Source organism: Periplaneta americana, chromosome 12, assembly GCF_040183065.1.
Source record: "Periplaneta americana isolate PAMFEO1 chromosome 12, P.americana_PAMFEO1_priV1, whole genome shotgun sequence".
Taxonomy (NCBI): Eukaryota; Metazoa; Arthropoda; class Insecta; order Blattodea; family Blattidae; genus Periplaneta; species Periplaneta americana.
The window spans coordinates 179,821,671-179,840,089 of record NC_091128.1 but is presented as its reverse complement, the minus strand read 5'-3'; the positions used below and the strand labels follow the sequence as shown (position 1 = coordinate 179,840,089).

General features: G+C 36.4%; 2 protein-coding genes across 3 annotated transcripts in view; one reads left to right on the top strand and one right to left on the bottom strand.

The window, feature by feature from the left end:
- sit (stuck in traffic) overlaps nucleotides 1–12,724 on the top strand; it is a 118,177-nt gene extending 105,453 nt beyond the window's left edge. For both annotated transcript variants that reach the window (XM_069842698.1, XM_069842697.1), the window contains 4 exons: nucleotides 96–152; nucleotides 2,669–2,911; nucleotides 5,717–5,900; nucleotides 9,193–12,724. In XM_069842698.1, the coding sequence (XP_069698799.1) occupies nucleotides 96–152; nucleotides 2,669–2,911; nucleotides 5,717–5,896 (480 nt within the window). In that variant the 3' untranslated portion in view covers nucleotides 5,897–5,900; nucleotides 9,193–12,724. The remainder of the gene's footprint in view (nucleotides 1–95; nucleotides 153–2,668; nucleotides 2,912–5,716; nucleotides 5,901–9,192) is intronic.
- Nucleotides 12,725–12,828: 104 nt separating this feature from the next.
- Nucleotides 12,829–18,419, bottom strand: part of LOC138711265 (very long chain fatty acid elongase 1-like) — a 33,694-nt gene continuing 28,103 nt past the window's right edge. The window contains exons 6-8 of the mRNA XM_069842699.1: nucleotides 16,564–16,669; nucleotides 15,527–15,663; nucleotides 12,829–14,318 (exon numbers count right to left, since the gene is read on the bottom strand). Coding sequence (XP_069698800.1) covers nucleotides 14,154–14,318; nucleotides 15,527–15,663; nucleotides 16,564–16,669 — 408 coding nt within the window. The 3' untranslated portion in view covers nucleotides 12,829–14,153. The remainder of the gene's footprint in view (nucleotides 14,319–15,526; nucleotides 15,664–16,563; nucleotides 16,670–18,419) is intronic.

The following is an 18,419-nucleotide window of genomic DNA, read 5'->3' as shown; positions in this document are numbered from 1 at the left end:
TACCAGACTCCATTACACTTCCTAGTATAGTCTATTCATTTATGCTGTCATTATAACCGCATGTAAATATATAAATGAACTGTTTTACATTTTAGGTAGCACGAGGTGTCTATATTTATTTCCTGGCAAAAATATCAGAACTGCTGGATACAGTAAGTTGCATAGTTTGTATGTCTAGTTGAGCAAAGTAAAGATAATATAATACGTGATTCTATTTATTTCTTGACTTGACTAAATTATCGACAGCAGAGTGACTTGTCAGTGCAAGCATGTTGCCTTTAAGAACAGTATTCACTCAGAACTTTCTGAATGGATTGTGGCATTCTGAAATATCTTTATTCAGTACTATTGTAAATAGGAACTAAAACTGTAAATTCCTAAGTGAAATATTGTTCATGAAACGTTCATAATACTATAGCTAGCAAAAGAAATTAATGATACATTGCATCTCTGTAGCGTAAAGTAACATGAATGCATGAAGTACTAAAGTTATTGTTGTCCATTCATAATAGTTTTTAATTTCATGAAAGTTGACTCAAAGCTATTATTTAAGCAGTGTGATAATGATGTGTCCAACTCTGATATAAGTGGAAACAATGTGGAACAGGACTGTACGTTCAGCTAATTACACCGTTAACTCTCCGCAAGCTGACCTGAAATGCACACACTGTAAGCTAAGTGGGTATGTACCCCACCAGTTTGTCGAGGGTTAACAGCCATTTTGCATCTGGTGTGTGATATATCAATTCATATCAATTTTTAGTTGTAGAATCCGAAACGACCTTCGGAATTGTATCACGTAAGGGTTTTGAGACATTTTAGATTTTATAAGGATTTTTTAAAACATTTTTACATTGTTAATGCTGTCATTTTTTCAGGGATAGTGTATAATAAATCAGAAGTATGATGGTTAAACTTTGTATTTGGATGTAATATGTGGTGGAAGAAGTTTTCAAGAGAGTCACTGTATGGCAGTCGTGCTTTGCCTGGTAAAAGCGACTTAGCTATGATGTCAGCCCTGTAGTCTAGTGCGTGCTCGAACGTGATTTTGTTGGTTTATAAGAGTTTTTATGTTGTCTAGAAAACTTTAGTGAAGTTCAAAGTGTTATGTTATGCATGAATTTACCATATTTACCAATGTGGTATTACTGTCATTGTGATAGAAAGAAACTGATTTTTCCACCGATTTCAGCACCCCAAAATGAGGTAAATCCACCCATTTACACATTAGATACACGAGAAAAGTTTCAATTAGTCGACTAGTGTAATTTGTTGTGTGGTGCTCCTTTTATAGCAGAAAATCTCTTTAAGAATTATAAACTTACTATTTAACAAGATAAGCTATCTATCATCTTGACTTCTGTTTATTGAAAATGACTTGACTTCACAATTAAGTTCTTCCTCTGTTATAGATTAATTTATTACCGGCAACACCAAATAGGCCTATAGAAAACTGATGTAGTCTTACAATTTGTCCAGTAAATTGTTTCTTCACATTCTGCATCGATGACATTTTTCTCCTCAAGGGTCTCATGTATGACTTTTGCCTAGGACCTTATGACCTTTACAGATGCCTACATTTCATACTAACTGATTACGGAGTCAACTCTGTATTGCATAATCATTCATTTGGTCAGACCAATTACATGTCGTATGAGTTTTCAGCTGACATTTTCTGGATAAAAACTAAAACTGTGTCTTTTTCACTTTCTTCAGTATTAAGTTTTCTCCAGCCATTTTGAGGATACAAACTTTTTTCCAAAAGGAACCGCAACATCTTTTACTGAAAGATAATATTTAATAATGGGGCATTACCTAACACACGGTTGTAAGTTAAAAGATGAGGTTATCCTCCTGAGTCCTCAGATATATGTTGTTTTATTTTTGTATATTACTACACTTCTAAACAAGTCATTGAAATTAGGAAAAATTCCAAAACAAATTCTGCAGGTTACAGTTAGGGCACAAATGCAGATATATTATACTATACTTCGGGTGTCTACATATTCATTGCAGCTTATTCTATAAAAAATATAGAACTTTTGTTTTTAAGTGTCCACATTATTCCAAAGTTTTCGTGACAAACTTCAAACTTTTCCTGAAATTCAGTTTTTGATAATTCACTAAATGGTTGATATCAACTTTCCAATGTAACAGAACTTGCAACATCGTTGACGGAAGTGTGCACTGTTGTCACAACTGAAACAACATGCTTGTTAGGCCTGAAGTCACTCTCCTGTCCTATGTAAACTGTATACTAAAATAAACCCATTTCCTATGACAGCTTAAAATAGTTCATTGTAACTTTCTGTTGAGGTATTGTATTGTATTGTATTGTATTTATTTACATTCCATGGTATTCGTACATTGCTTCACAGCTAGAATATGAAACATGTCAAACAAAAAACAAAAAGAAAACAAAATCTTAATAGTACTACAAAGTCTTAATTATAGTCACAGTCTAGTTCAAATACATACAGAAGAGTTTTACAATATAGTCTACTGGTACAACACAAAGTTTTAGTATCGATACTTAATACAAGACAGAAATATTCATGAAGCGTTGTTGAATGTCATGAATTCACCTACAGAATAGAAGGTGTGAGAAATTAGGTACCGGTACTGCTTTAATTTGGCCCTAAATAATATTATGTTACTTTCTGTTCAGGTGTTTTTCGTATTACGAAAAAAGGAGAAGCAGATCACATTCTTGCACATGTATCACCACACGGTGATGCCGATGATCTCGTGGGGGTGCACAAAGTACTATCCCGGTGGACACGGCACCTTCATCGGAGTGATAAATTCTTTTGTTCACATCATCATGTACTTCTACTATATGATGTCCGCAATGGGCCCTCAGTACCAGAAGTACCTGTGGTGGAAGAAGTACATAACCACTCTGCAGATGGTAAGATTCCCTTCTTCAGAAGGTAGGTCATGCCATGCCTCGATTGCGGCACAGAAAACAGACTGAAACGGCTGGTCCAAGCCAGGTGGAAACGAAATTTTCAGCTTCAGGGTTTATCCAGGTTTTTAGTTGTATACTTTCTGCGGGAAAGATGCCTAAGCATCGATATGAGTGTATTATTTCTTAGTGTTGGAATTCGTATTAATCCATTTTGAATCTTGCGTACACTACTTTTAACATTTGAATACAATTAATTGATTAACTAGTGGACTTAATTATGGACTTAATTATGTAAGATTTGTGCGGCTTACAGCTGCTTATTCTTGGAAATAATATCGAACATCAGCCACAAAATAAAGAAACGACACAACCCCAAGATAGCAAAACTAAAAACACAACAAACAAAAACACAAAAATCAGAACACAAATTCCACCCAAAAATACACGACACAGCAAACATAACCTTCAACCGCAACGAAACCATTCTACTGGAAAAATGATTAAAACATAACATACTACACAACAACACAGGACCAAAGAAAAAACACAGACAATCATCAACACGGAAACAGCAATACAAAACACAAAAACAGAACACCAAGAATAAACAGCTGTAAGCCGCACAAATCTTACATAATTAACATGAGTAAGTCCACTAGCTAATCAATTAATCTTATTAATCATTAAAATTACACAACTGTTTCGTCTCAAAGTTTATATAATTTTAGAAAGAGAGGTTACTGTTAGGATTCCAATTGTTAACAGATCTTGATTACAGTGCCCACACCATCTTCTTCTAATACCGAGGCCAGAAAGCATGGGACGCTATGTAAGGTTTTAACTTTCTATCTACAGAGATTGTCTCTTTCTAGCACTGGCATAGGGTGCTTTTAAAACTAGGTAACTTCCTTGTCCTTTTTTTTACCCATTTCTACACATTCTACCCTGCAACTAAGAATGGGGTTATACAGAGTGGAAGTAATATAACTTGCAGATTTCAACAGCTTACTCCTTGGCTAGAGTACAACGAAAAGTTCATATATTATATTAGTCACAAATAAATACTTAGCTCAGAAAACAGTAATTTTCCCCTAAATTTCAACACTGTTTTACTCAATAAGTACTATTCGTACGATTCTGATTTTTACTCTTGTCATTAGAAGAACTGATAAGGAAGGTTTTATCCCTCTGCAGTTTTTAAAGAAAATGGACGGTTTGCTTGCAAATTAAATAAAAAGATTAACACGATCATTATTTCCTGGCATTAGGAAGTCTGGCAACCCTGCTGCAGTGACTAAGGGACGGAATACAGACCTGAGTTCGTGAGTGTGTTTGTAGGTGCTCTGTTGCCAAAGTACCCTTCAGTCTAATTTTCTAATTAACTACGCACTTAATTACAAAATGGGTAATAGTTGTTTTATTTATTTTAACGTATTCTAGTGCCCCCTTCAATCTGCAATAGTAGGCCTATATTACGATGCAAGGTTGGGAAGTGCTTTTTTCAAAATCGAGGATAAGTTTGAAAAACGTGCTGAGCGAGTTTTTCAATTTCCGATATTTTGTAATGCACTTCACAAACGTGTATTGTGCAACATTTTTTGCACGATCATATTTTTAAAATTTACAAATACAATAAATTTTGGATTGAAAATTTAGAGCAATATTATTTGAAAGCCTTCGCAAAACTGCACTTTAATGTTAACTAAGTAACAATGAGTGCACTGTAATGAGTCTATTTCAGTATAGTTTTGTGTTATGAAGAATGGTTTACCTAGCAACAAGTTTGTGTGTGGGAATTCTAACTTTCAAGGTCTAACAACAATAACTGTAAATACCGGTACAGCAAAAAACACTTACAGTACTTACTTACTTACAAATGGCTTTTAAGGAACCCGCAGGTTCATTGCCACCCTCACATATGCCCGCCATCGGTCCCTATCCTGTGCAAGATTAATCCAGTCTCTATCATCATATCCCACTCCCCGCAAAAAGTTATATTACTTCCAGTTTTTATTTTATTTACATCTGTTCTTATTGTACCTTGCTATAAAAGCATTCGGGATTTTAACGTAATAATAATAATAATTCTTTATTGCTCATAGATTGTGAAGAACCAAGTTACTAATACACGTCATAATTCATTTCAACCATAATCAGTTCTCTTCTGCCTACGATTAACTCATCATCATCATATCAGCACGATTGAATGGGCCAGTTTAATTAATGTTTGGTTAGTCTTTAGTATTGGTACCTTCTGATAACCACACAATTGGTAATGCATAATTAATATTATTATATCCAGCATAAGAAGTTAAGGCCCATTCACAATGAAAATTAAACATAACCGTAACATAAACACAGAAGTTTGCGCCCAGGCTACCAAATGGGATCATTCACAATGATTCACATAAGCATTGACATAAACATTACCGTAAGACGTTAACATGAAAGTTTGCATACTCCAAACTTTCATGCTTATGCTTACGTGATTTGCAAACAGAATACAATCGTGGAGCGCTGAAGTATACGACAGAATATGAGAAAATGGCGTCGTTGTTATGTTTCCATGGTTACCAAGTATGTTTGCGGTTATGTTTATGTTCCCATCGTGAATGATGGTATGACTTCTTGATTTTAATGTCGTTTATATTCTTAAGTTAACGCTTACGTTATGTTTAATTGTCATTGTGAATGAGCCTTTAGTCTGTAGTATTGGTACCTTCTGATAACCACACAATTGGTAATGCATAATTCATATTATTGTATTTATCTTTCGTACAGACTAATGTTTGATTCGTATTGCAGGGTCAGTTCTGCGTGGCATTCCTTCACTCTTTCCAGTTGCTCTTCCATGACTGTGAGTATCCACGTTGGTCGCTTTTCTTCATTCTGCCCAACGCCATCTTCTTCTATTACCTCTTCAATGACTTCTATGGAAAGGCCTATGAGTCAAGCAGGAAGAAAGGAGGCAGTAAACAGTCGTGATCAGGTAAGCCACAGGATTTGCAAATACGGTGTTATAGCTGTTTCAGAATAAGAAGGCATATGGCCTAAGCCAATTGAGTGCTAGCAGCAGTACGACGTTGTCAGGGTTGTCACACGGTGCACGAGACGACAGATAAGGACAGAAAATATCAGTTGCAGCAAGCGGACAGGTCGAGATCTGCTCCTTCATTGTGTGCGATGTTTTACTCTTACTGAAGTAATTTTCATCCCAATTTTTATTACTTCTTCGCTTCACAGATCAGTAGATCTTGGAGTCACTAACTTGCGAAATAAAGTGACATATGTAGAGTGATCGGGGCTGTTGTATTTCAAAGTTAGAGATGTTTTGATGCTTGCTGATGATCTGTTTGACTTGGATTTTGAGAAGGCAAATTCATTTGTTAGGAACTATGTCGAGTGTTTGAAAGTAGATGACACTCCTCTCAAAGCAGAAATATCGCTTGCGAAAAACTGCATTAGAAACAGAGCAGTTGAATTTAAATGCACTGGCTTCATTCATTTGAACAAAGTAGTAAAGAAAACCTTGCAGCCTGTTGTCGGGTCAAGTTCTAAAGGCTGTTACTACACAGCAAGTGGATGAAGATGAAGTGTATGCATGTGAAGCAGCTCAGTGGTTGGGTACCTCATTTATCGCTATGAGAAAAATTGTTCACAGTGGTAAGCAGTACTTGAGCATGAAAATAAAATTGCTACTGGGATCACTGAAGTACTGTACGCGATATCGTGGGCTACCCTACATGAAACAGACATAACAGTGTAGTGAGTAAGATGTTTGTAAGTGATTGTCCCCTGCAATATTTTATATGTTTTCCAACATGTGGGTCAAATAAAGTACCTCCTTTCATTGTCAAATCAGTGGTGTAGGCAGGATTTAGTTCTGGGAGGTTTTGAATCAGATTTTTGTGCCTAATCATGAAATTATAGAAGATGGTGAATAAGTACCGTAGATAATATACAGTAATGCAATAGTTTTATTAAATACAAATGAGGATTATAATCGATAATGGATCGATCAGGCACTTAAATCGATGTCGATTGATGTCATGTGATTGTTGTTGGTATGTAATCCTCATTTGTACTTAATAAAACTATATTCACTGATTAACTTCATAATTTCATTATGGCGTTAATATTAGAAAAATTACCTGGCTGACTAGTTTCAACGTGGTATTCGTCAGTGTCCGAAGTCTTAATCAGTAATTATTATATAAGTGTTAAGAATGTATCCAACAATGAAAAAAACTATGTTGTATTACGTATGTATCCCTGTATATATTATTAATAGATGCTCGATATACCTGTACTTAACTCTTTCTGATCTGAATTGTTTTTTGTGGATGAAACATTTTTTTCTTTTTGCATCTATCTTGTATTTTGACCTAAGACCATGGAGAAACAAAAAACAAAGCAATCCTTTTCCTAATAACAGCTGCCAAGGAACTGACGGGTGCTGCACTCTATCGGTAAAGAAGGAAATTACTTCTGAGGATACGAAATGGAATCATGATCATCATCATCAAATTCAAAGAGCTGTCTGCAGAACAATCACTGGTGCACACTACCTCACGAACAATGTCAAACTCTACAGTGAACTTCATATACCCTTCCTGGTTGCTCATATTCAACATCTACAGACTACATACAGGAACAAGCTACTTCATCATGCCAACCCTTTATTAAGAGACATAACATAAATTCAGGCAAATACTTCCGTCTTTGACGGTCTTAGTAATCAATTTTCTGTAACAAAACCTATTTACATTTCAATTTATAAAATCATATTTTTGTAAAAGGCAAGGGTCCAAGAGACCTGGTACTTTTAATAAAAACATCTTAAAAAAAATGGAATCATCAGGCAAATCATATGAGTCAGAGATTACGGAAATGTTAGTGATTCCAAATGGACTCACTCGAGCAGAAAGGGTTAAATCCGAAGAAAGTCTGGTCAATGTAGAGTATCCAACGCCCACTGAACGAATATTTCACTTTTATCACTGCCAATGTTGCGCTATAATCGTATATGCAAGGTAGGCTATAACAAAAACCTGAACTAACCAAACCTAACCTGTCAAAGAAGCAACAAGCTATACTAAATATGTGTAAAATTGGCCTATGTCTCTATAGTGGGCGGGACATAAGTAACATTGACCGAAAGTCTTTAAACTTCTTACTACAGCAACTAGTTTTTCACTCTACATTGTTTCATTAATAAGGTTCATAGCTGGTCAGAAACAATAACAAAATAAACATTCATTTCTAGGAAATACATTAAAGGTAATATGTTACAGTTGTATGAACACTAATAAGTGCAATAAGTTTATTGAAGATGTTAGGCAGACGTGTTTCGGAGATGCTTCTCCATCTTCAGTGACTAATTACAACGACGATGTGGTTCAGTTGTTCGAATCGTGTTCTTGCTCGCCTTAAAGGTTAGTCTCCTTAAGAACACAGTTCATCGGATCATCATAATACGGTGTTACATAGTTGGCCTCTTTTGGTGCACCAAGAGCAACTGAAAGCACTAGAAGCTTTGGCACTTTATCCACCAGATTGGGATGCTTGGATGAGAGCCGCCATTTAAAAAAATAATAATAACTGACATCTGACACTGTCTCATCCTATAAATATTGAAACCACTGACGTTGACATTTAGGCTTACATGTATCGGAACAAATTTGTATTAATCATAAAGCAATACCTGCTACGAATTTCAGTCCGTGGTTTCCCTTGAGTAATAAGACAAATGTCGGAATGAGCCCTAAAAGAAATGGGCCACGGACCACTTCCCTTCCCCCACTCTTTTCTCTTCTACTATCACAAAGAACTTGCTAATTTCTTAGATATACCTATAATATGATAATAGGGGAAAATAAATATACTGTAAGTTCACAGGGCTAACGGCTTCGAAGCTGGGTACCTGGTTCTAATGAAGTGCACTGGTAGCAATATAACATGGGGGCATGAGATAGTGACTCTGCCTGCCATAATAAAATTCACTTCAATTAAATTCCCCAACGTAAAAAAAAAAAAAGAATATCAGATTGACATAATGGTGAGTTTGCTTAGTGGTCTTTTATCTTTGTTGAAATAACTTATTTCCTCTCCCTCTTTTTTTGTTGTCTTTGGGAGGGTTGTTTAACCTTAAACTGCCCCTTTCGTTATACCACTGTTGCCATCATACTCAAATTTTTATATCACAAAATAATAAATTACGAAAAATTGGAAAGTTGTAAATTCCTGTTGTACCAGACTATGCAATGTGTTTTGTGTTTCAGATGAAAGCCCTGTAGAGACGAGTCAATATTGTTCTTTCTCCTTGCATCGATGAGGCAGCACTGGGATACGGCAGACACGTGACGAACTAGTCTGTTTCGAAGTGAGGACAATGCCCCTTGGTTCGAGGAGAAATGCATGTTACGTAGTTTAAAGAAACACCCCGAGGTACAACAAAAGATCAACGAGTCCGTCTTGCTGATGCTGCAAAGACCAGTGGATGTTCTGCTTTAAACATCAACCTGGACGTCAGCATCCTCCTGTCGCACCGATGTTCACTTACAGGAAGCATTATGTACATATTATATATATATATATATTTTACTGTATCTTTTATTTCTTAATAATATTTATCAAGAACATTACCTTGTTTCTCCCTGAAATATTGTGTGTAACCTTTATTATAAAACAAATTTAAACCAGAAAGACTAATGGCCAGTTTGTCCAAGTAATGTTTAATTTTGCTTAACGAATTTTAAATTAACAATCTGTTTATTTTCAACGCTTTGTTAATGTATTTTCCATTTGTTCAACATAATTTTGTTTAAGATAACCAACACTTGACTATAACGTCTGTTAGCACTATTTTAACTACTCAACAGCAGTTGGTAATGATTCTACACATGTAAGACAAATTTTGATTGGCTAAAATTAATCTTTAAATTCTATATTATAGAGTGAGTCGTGAAACTTGCATAAAATGACAACCTGTTATAGTAGGCCACGCTCCACAAACAAACAGTTGACAAATGAAAGTTGTAGGTGTGACGTGCTGAATAATAATTACAAAGTAAGGTTATATTTCCTCATTGCTTTTATGGATATGAAATACGAAAGAAATAAAATAACACTGATGTATTTAAACAGTCCAAAGTATTTTTTAAATGTTATATTACCAGTCATATGCTAAACATTCCCTACAGAGAGACAAAATATTAATTTCGCAACTTCTGTTCGAACAGCTGTGGAGACATCGGCCATATTTAACTAACTGTTAAACGAGTTAACTGCCCGAAATCCTACATTTAAAATTAACAAACTGTTAACAATCTGTTAACCCAAACTGGTATTGAAAACAGACAATTTTATTAATTAACAAACTGTTTAGATTTTAACAGTCGTTAAATTTTCTAACAATACTTGGAAAAATCGGCCATAAATTTATCTGTTTCTTATTGATGTAGTTGAATTCAAGGTATGAGTGTCATTCATTAGTTGATGCCTGCCTGCAAGTAAGCATATAGGCTGAAACGTTTTCTGTCCACTGAATATGTTTTTGTAAACATTTTTATTTCTGTTGAATTTAAGTGACCTTCAACAATGTTATCCCAATAATGACATTTTTGTCTTTTCAATACAAATGTACAGGAAAAAATGTCTAAATTCAGTGGATATATACAAACGACTGGCAGTTCTGCATTTTCATGGTTTCTCTTCCTCCATCCTTCTAACCAAACTAACACATACCACCAACTTAGTTTTCTGCGACTGATTTTGATTCAAAATGTTCCAGACATCGTATTTATTTATCAGTATTAATACGGCATGCAAATGATTTTTGTACCATGACCAACGACTGTTGTTTACCCTATAAATTGTTAATGAAAATAAAAAGTCATAACAGAATCATCACTTACCTTTAAGACAGTAGTCACTATTTGCCTTCAGAACCAAAATAGTGAATTCATTACTCCTGAAGTGGAAAGATCCGAAGCACATCTTCCATCAGGTGACCTTGGTATAAAATAGTCTATCTATAACAAGTCACCTCTTTCCGCTTTATTTCCTGAGGCAAATCTGATTGTAACATGTTTATATGTATGTATATTTCTCAACTGACGATCAGACCAAACCATTATTGATTTGTTGAACTAATGTTGCAATTGGTCACAACAATCCGTGTTGCCTTATTGTTCTCTCCAGTGTATGTACAGTCGGATATCCTGTAACGTGAATTTGTCTAAGTCCAGCTTCGGACAGCGCCCAGTTCAGACGAGAAAAAAATGTGTCATATTTATCAGCATTAAGATAGAAGACGTTTTATGTTGTATTTGATTTACTTCTTTATATATTTGATCTTTGTTATAAATTATTTATTACGTTACCCCTAGATCATGGTATCATTTGAAATGCTGACAACAAATTATTGGAATTCTACCGCTGCATAAGAAACCTAAGTTCTCACGAAATCAACCGAAGTCTTTCGAAGGATGTTACGTTTTCAAACTGTACTGTAAGCCTACTATTTAAAAAAGTTCATTCTACAGTAAAAAACAAAAATCTTATTATTCGCGTTTTCAGTTATCCATTCCCATTTGTTCGATGATTAGTCCGGATAATCGAGAATTTGCAGAGTAACCAAGTAGCTTTACTTCTAGTATTTATTAGGCTATATCCCGTAGAGCCTTAATTCGAAACCCGAAAGATTCTTCTTTCCAAGCAATGAAACCATGAGCAGAAAATGTCCGCTCTACCATTTATGTTTTGCAAACCATTCCAACGCGGGCCAGTCATTTGTGTATACCAGTGCTTTTGCAGAGTTGTGGATGAAGCTGCTTCCACATGGATGATTTATGTGTAAACTCAGGTAATCTTAGGTAACAAGCAGACAGCGGACTTTTAGGTCATAAAATTTAAGTTTAAAATACCTTAAAATCAGGTGCTAGGTGTGCACGAATGGGATATTTTAATCTCCTTTTAATGTAAACATTTCAGTACTCTTGTGTGCAGCCCCCTCTGTATTACTGTTGCTTGCAAATCACTTTTAAAGAGTGATTAGACCATGTCTGTTGAGCACAGCACAACTTTCACCAGCCGCCACTGCTTGAAATGCGTTAGGAAACGAGAGTTTTAAACTTAGGAACCTGCTAAAAATTAGGATGCGTGGCATGCATTCATAAATTTGTCATTTAAATCAAATAAAATACATAGATGCGCTGCTACTACAGTTAAGATTTTTCAGAATATTGACTGGAATTTCGCACTCATAATGACTCATTTTCAACATAATTCCAGTTACTATACAGAGTTTTCAGCCTTTTGTTCCTTTCAATAACTATTTTCTATTTCATTTTTAACTTTCCAATCTGTGAAGCTCTCAAAATATTTTATTTGATTTTCGTGAAGGTTGCTTCACAGGGTTTAAGGTTATTGCCTCTTCAATACAACCAAATGGGGGGTAAAGAAGAAATTAATCAGATGCGTTATAGGCAAAAATGGACTGTAATGTCATTACTTACTTACTCGTACATTTTGATGTAAATATCAGAGAATCGAGTACGGTATGTTCAGTGCTCCAGGCAGACAAAATATTTTAACCTAAAATAATCCGCTGTCTACTAATGAAAGTTGAACTTGACTGAGCCAGTGATGTAGCTAGAGTAAGAAGCAGACTGATTACAATAATAATACGAATCATCAACGTCAATGAATGCTGATTGACCAAATACTTCTTGATTGATTGATTGATTGATTGATGTCTTGTAAATGGTTCAGTATTAACAGTTTATTCAGAATAAAGCATGTTTGTACATATACGGTATAACTCAATCCGAAGTAACACAACACATCCAGTGTGTTGATAACATTCTGCAGTCGAAGAGTTTTGTTTCCACTGCTGTGTCATGTTCTGGTGCTCAGTACCTACTTACCACGAGGTAAGTAAAGCTGGGATCTCTTGTTGTCGATTTATAGTACATGAATGAAACCAGTTAAAACTGGACAAGAGGACTAGGGTTGCCAGATCTCCAGGCACCACCCGGAGTGCCCGGTTTTATGAATTCATCTCCGGCTGACAAGAAACCTTCACCCGGGGAAATTGCGTTTGAAATGTTAATAAAATTAGCAATGTTGTAGTTAAATTTCACTGTCCATCAAATAACTTTAAAGTGAACATCCACAGATCACACCCAGAGTTTACATCTGTGTTAGGCTTTGAAAGTCAGGCTTCATAACTTCAAAAGTGAGCGTCTGTGGTAGTGTTGAAATTCTAGCCATTAGATACCAGTCTCTCTCACTATGCCAACAATGAAAGATGACGTAAATATAAAATTAAGACAGGTAATTTTCATATGACGATAATATATTTCAGAAATATGGCTTCAACCTTTTTCAATTAACTTTTGTCATTAATAAAGTATTGTAGCAGTATTTTAACGAAGCTTTTAAGGATTTCAAATATTAATTTATCCGTCAAATCAAATGCGATATTGTTGAATTTTTAACCGATCCTTTAACTTGCAATACAAAATGAAATATAATAATTAATTATAATGGGTACAATAATAATATGGCCAATAATAGTAATAACAACAATTAATTTTATAGATTTGGTAAATCTCCGGGTTTGGCTATAGTTCAACCTGGCAACCCTAATGAAACAACTAACCTGACGGTCAGGCACAGCCATCTTGCTATAGGCATCCAACAAGGAAAACTCAGTGCGCAGAAACCAGCGGGCGTGACTGTCTGGCGCAGATGACATATGCTCCCGTTCCCAGCATGCTCTCAAGCCTACTGCAGGGGGGTAAGAGGGGTTTAGCATGCATGACACAAGGAGTCCGAGCTGAGTTTTGCTTGTAGGATACCTGTAGATGCTCTCTCCTCTGGGTGTAACCCATGCAGTAAATTTCTCTTCAGCTGGAGAACTTGGTGAAGATAGCGGAGAGTGTTACAACATTTCGGGTCTTGACAGAGAACTCTCTACCAAACCAGTAGTGTACGGACCACAGTTTTATAAACGCTAGCACAAGGAAATGATTATCTGCATTCCACATGTATTGGTATGTTATACCATTCTGAACAGAATTATGAACTAGGCTGTGAATGCAGACGGACTGCTTTTGTGTGTTTGTAAGTTGGCTTGCCTCGTAATTGTAAAGAAAGCGATGAAGGTTCAATCTACAAGTTCTAGCACTTTCACAATCTTATTTATGTAATGCACAATTAATGTCTCGTGCAGTGTTCAGTCCACTGTCTTCGACTTCTTGTAAGTCTGGCGGTAGAACTTGGAGAACAAGCAGAGGAAGACCAGCGTGTTGGCGCCAAACAGCATGTTGAGCACGTGCGACACCTGGCACTTCAGCAGCGACAGAGTGGCCAGGCTGAGCAGGATGAAGACGAACTGCCCCTGCACAGACAAACTGACATGCATGCAGTCCCCCCGCCTATTGAAGATTAATAATTAAAACTAGTTAAATTAGAACTTTAATGGCCAATTTGTCCAAGTAATGTTTAATTTTGCTTAACGAATGTTAAATTAACAGTGTGTTTATTTTTAACGCTTTGTTAATGTATTTTCCATTTGTTCAACATAATTTTGTTTAAGATAACCAACACTTAACTATAACGTCTGTTAGCACTATTTTAACTACTCAGCAGCAGTTGGTAATGATTCTACACATGCAAGACAAATTTTGATTGGCTAAAATTAATCTTTAAATTCTATATTATAGAGTGAGTCATGAAACTTGCATAAAATGACAACCTGCTATAGTAGGCCACACTCCATAAACAAACAGTTGACAAATGAAAGTTGTAGGTGTGACGTGCTGAATAATAATTACACAGTAAGGTTATATTTCCTCATTGCTTTTATGGATACGAAATACGAAAGTAATAAAATAACACTGATGTATTTAAACAGTCCAAAGAATTTTTTAAATGTTATATTACCAGTCATATGCTAAACATTCCCTACAGAGAGACACAAAATATTAATTTCGCAACTTCTGTTCGAACAGCTGTGGAGACATCGGCCATATTTAACTAACTATTAAACGAGTTAACTGCCCGAAATCCTACATTTAAAATTAACAAACTGTTAACAATCTGTTAAACCAAACTGGTGTTGAAAACTTACAATTTTATAAATTAATAAACTGTTTAGAGTTTAACAGTCGTTAAATTTTCTAACAATACTTGGAAAAACCGGCCATGAATGTCACTATGTAGTGTGTTAACTTGTTGTTTGTTTAGTCAACAGGTTTGAACCTCATAGGTGACACCAATAAGGCATCACTTATGTGGCAACTAAGTCAGGAGATAATGGGGTACTGTGGCCAGTTTCTTTGTCCCTCCATTGCATTGTAATGTATTACACTAGTCAGACTTCAGATGTGTTAACTTAATACTTTGTCTTAGTGACTAGCAGAGTAGAAATATAAAAAGGGCAATGGAACTAGTCACTAAAGTAAAGATTACCACATTGTTTCATAAGTTAACACAGTGAAGTGCAAAAGTCGTTATTTCAAACTGTCATTAGTGGTATACAATTGTGCTAAAAGAGTCCGAATCAAGAATGAATCTTAGTAACATGTATTTTTTAAATATACTCACCAGCTGTATTGCAGTCATGTATTTCTTCCACCAGATGTATTTCTGGTACTCGGGGCCCAACGCAGCCACCATGTAGTAGAAGTACATGATGACATGCACAATCGAGTTGACGGTGCCAATCAGCACACCTTGTTCTCCTGCACAAATGACATCGGGATTAGGTTAAATATGCATTTTCAATCAATTCAAGCTCCACAACCTGGGACGGTTTCCTTGTTAGAGTAGACATTCCTGCAGTGTTACACAGCACGTACGTTATTTAGGTCACGTGCGGGAGCAATGTCTTATTTAAGGAATCCCAAGACAAGTCTGTGCATACCAGCAGTAATTATTTCCAACTGGCACCGACTAAATTGCACTTTTCTTGACAGACTGAACTGTCGTTATTTTTTATTTGGTTTTCATCTTTAATTCTGCATTGTGAACCAAATGGATCCATTTGGTTGTAAATCATCGAACTATTCGATATTTTTAATAACCTAATTAGGCCTGTTCAACAATTTCCTTTCGATGCTTGACATTGGAAACATCAATCAAGAAAACGGGAGGTAAAAAACGCTAGAAATATACGAGCTCCAGTCCTTGAACAGAGTGCCAACATACTGGACTGCATAGATTGGTCATTCGAAAGGCCTGGTCGCTGCAGTCATCATGACTGGAACAACGAACGGAAAGTTCTTGCTATAAGAAGTGTTTGCAAAGCAAAGGACAGGTAGGACCGTGACCCTTCTTCACCCTACAGCGTCTTTATGCATTTCAAAAATGCTCGTAGGCAGATGAGACAATTCTGTGGTGTTCAGGTAAAGGGGTATAAGTCATTTTTTGTCCAGGTGGAATTTTGTTCCCCAGATGAACACACAAGTTAAATTATACAAGTGGGTGTGCAAAAATCAAAGAATACTAGCAGTTGATGTGTTTTATTTGTGTAGAAAATTATTTGTAATAAGGGTTCCAAGTTTAATTTTCATTTATCTCTGAACTCATTTTTATGACTTATCTCCCTTTACCCAAACACCACAGAATTATTAGTTACTTACCTGGCAAATACTTCATATAGGCCCACGTTCCCAAGACCAGAGAAGAGTGATGGTACACGTGGAGGAATGTAACTTGCCTGTCCTTCTTTCGAAGAACAAAGAACACCTGCAAATATTGAATGCCATATCACAACACAATACATGGGATTGCTAGCACAGTACTGTGTGGTCAGTTCAAAGTGTGTCATGGCTCGCCGTATGCCGTCATGTGGCCAGCCGATGAGCCTAGAGAATTCAATCTTCCTACACTTCCGCAGAGGCGTATTACCTATGTGCCAGAGAAGTTGCCTGGCAAGTACGGCGTTCATTCTGAAGAGTACTTACCGATACATATGGTAACGCCGGTAGTGGCAGGAATGTGAACTGTTTTGAAACACGTACTGAGGTGAGTTTTTTTCTTACTGTCGGGATATGGGAGAGGGTTAAGACGATTACTTCCGTATTTGTTGACATTAACTTCGACGGTCAACATGGACACGGAGCATTTGATTTGTGTTGTGGAATGTTACCGTACGCAACCGATGATAACAAATACTCTGCGTACGACTTGCCCGCGCAAAACACAGTTCGAAAGAGGTTATGGTAGCACACAGACCGTACAGACCGCCATCTGTTGCTACGACGTTCAAGTTATACCGTACAAGTTCAGGTTGAACGCCTTGCATAGTAGGCAACTTCTCTGACATATAAGCTGAAACTCGCTTCAAATCGCTGACTCAACAAGTGACGTCATGACACTTTGAAATGAACACCCAGTAGACTGGGACTAGAAAATTGTATCGTTATGTCAGGATTATTGTTGTATCCATTATGTTCCGAAAGAGGATATAGTAGAAATAAGTATTAACAACATTTGCTCATCAAGCGCACCGATAGCCGAACGGCTACAGCGTCGACTTTCCATGTTAGTAAACCGGGTTCGAATCCCGGCTGGTCCAACTAGAGTTTGTGGTGGACTCCCGTTTTAACCATTGCTCTATTAATCATCATACGGTACTATCATAGTAAGTTCGCCTCCTATGGTGCACCAAGGGCAAAGCCTTCCTGGCGGCTGAAAGAACTACAAGCAATTCAAGTGTCCGCCATTATTTAAAAAACATTTGCTCACCATACTTGACACACAAATTCGTTTAACAACCGTTTAATGAAAAATGATGGTCACAGCAATGGACTTCCTAAGGAGATAAGTCAAAATATGTACGGCACAAAGAAAAACTAATAAAATCAAGTAATGGAATTGCAAAAAGTATCACAGTGGTGTAGAAAACAGAAGAGAGACAATTAGGAAGGCAACATATTGTGCCTAAAGAAATGGAATCTGTACTGAGTGAAACGAAACTTGTTACTCCCGATTATTATTATGATGTAATGACTAATGGAGTTTAATTTGTAATATGGGGTACCGGAGAAGATGAATTCTTTATTCCAGATCTTAGGATTATGCAACAGGCAGTAATCTTCATTAGCCTACTATACGGGGGCCGCGAATTCCCAAGGAAGCTTTGTTGTGGTCACGAGGCTCTGGAATTCGTACTCCTTCCAGGCAGATAATGCCGTAGGCACGGGAATATTCTGACGAATTCGTGAATACGCGAAGCTAATGGCATCATTACAGATAGTTAAAGTAATTTCCACCGAAATTACTTCCTTCGTAATTTTGGATCGTTTCCGCGATGACTCTGCTCAACCTGTCGTCCTCACGGTGTGATTGTATTGTATTGTATTTATTTACATTCCAGGGTATTTGTAAGCTTACATCGCTTCACAGCTAGAATATGAAACATGTCAAAAAAATCTTAAAAGTACTGCAAAGTCTTAAATATAGTCACAGTTTAGTTGGAATATATACAGAAGAG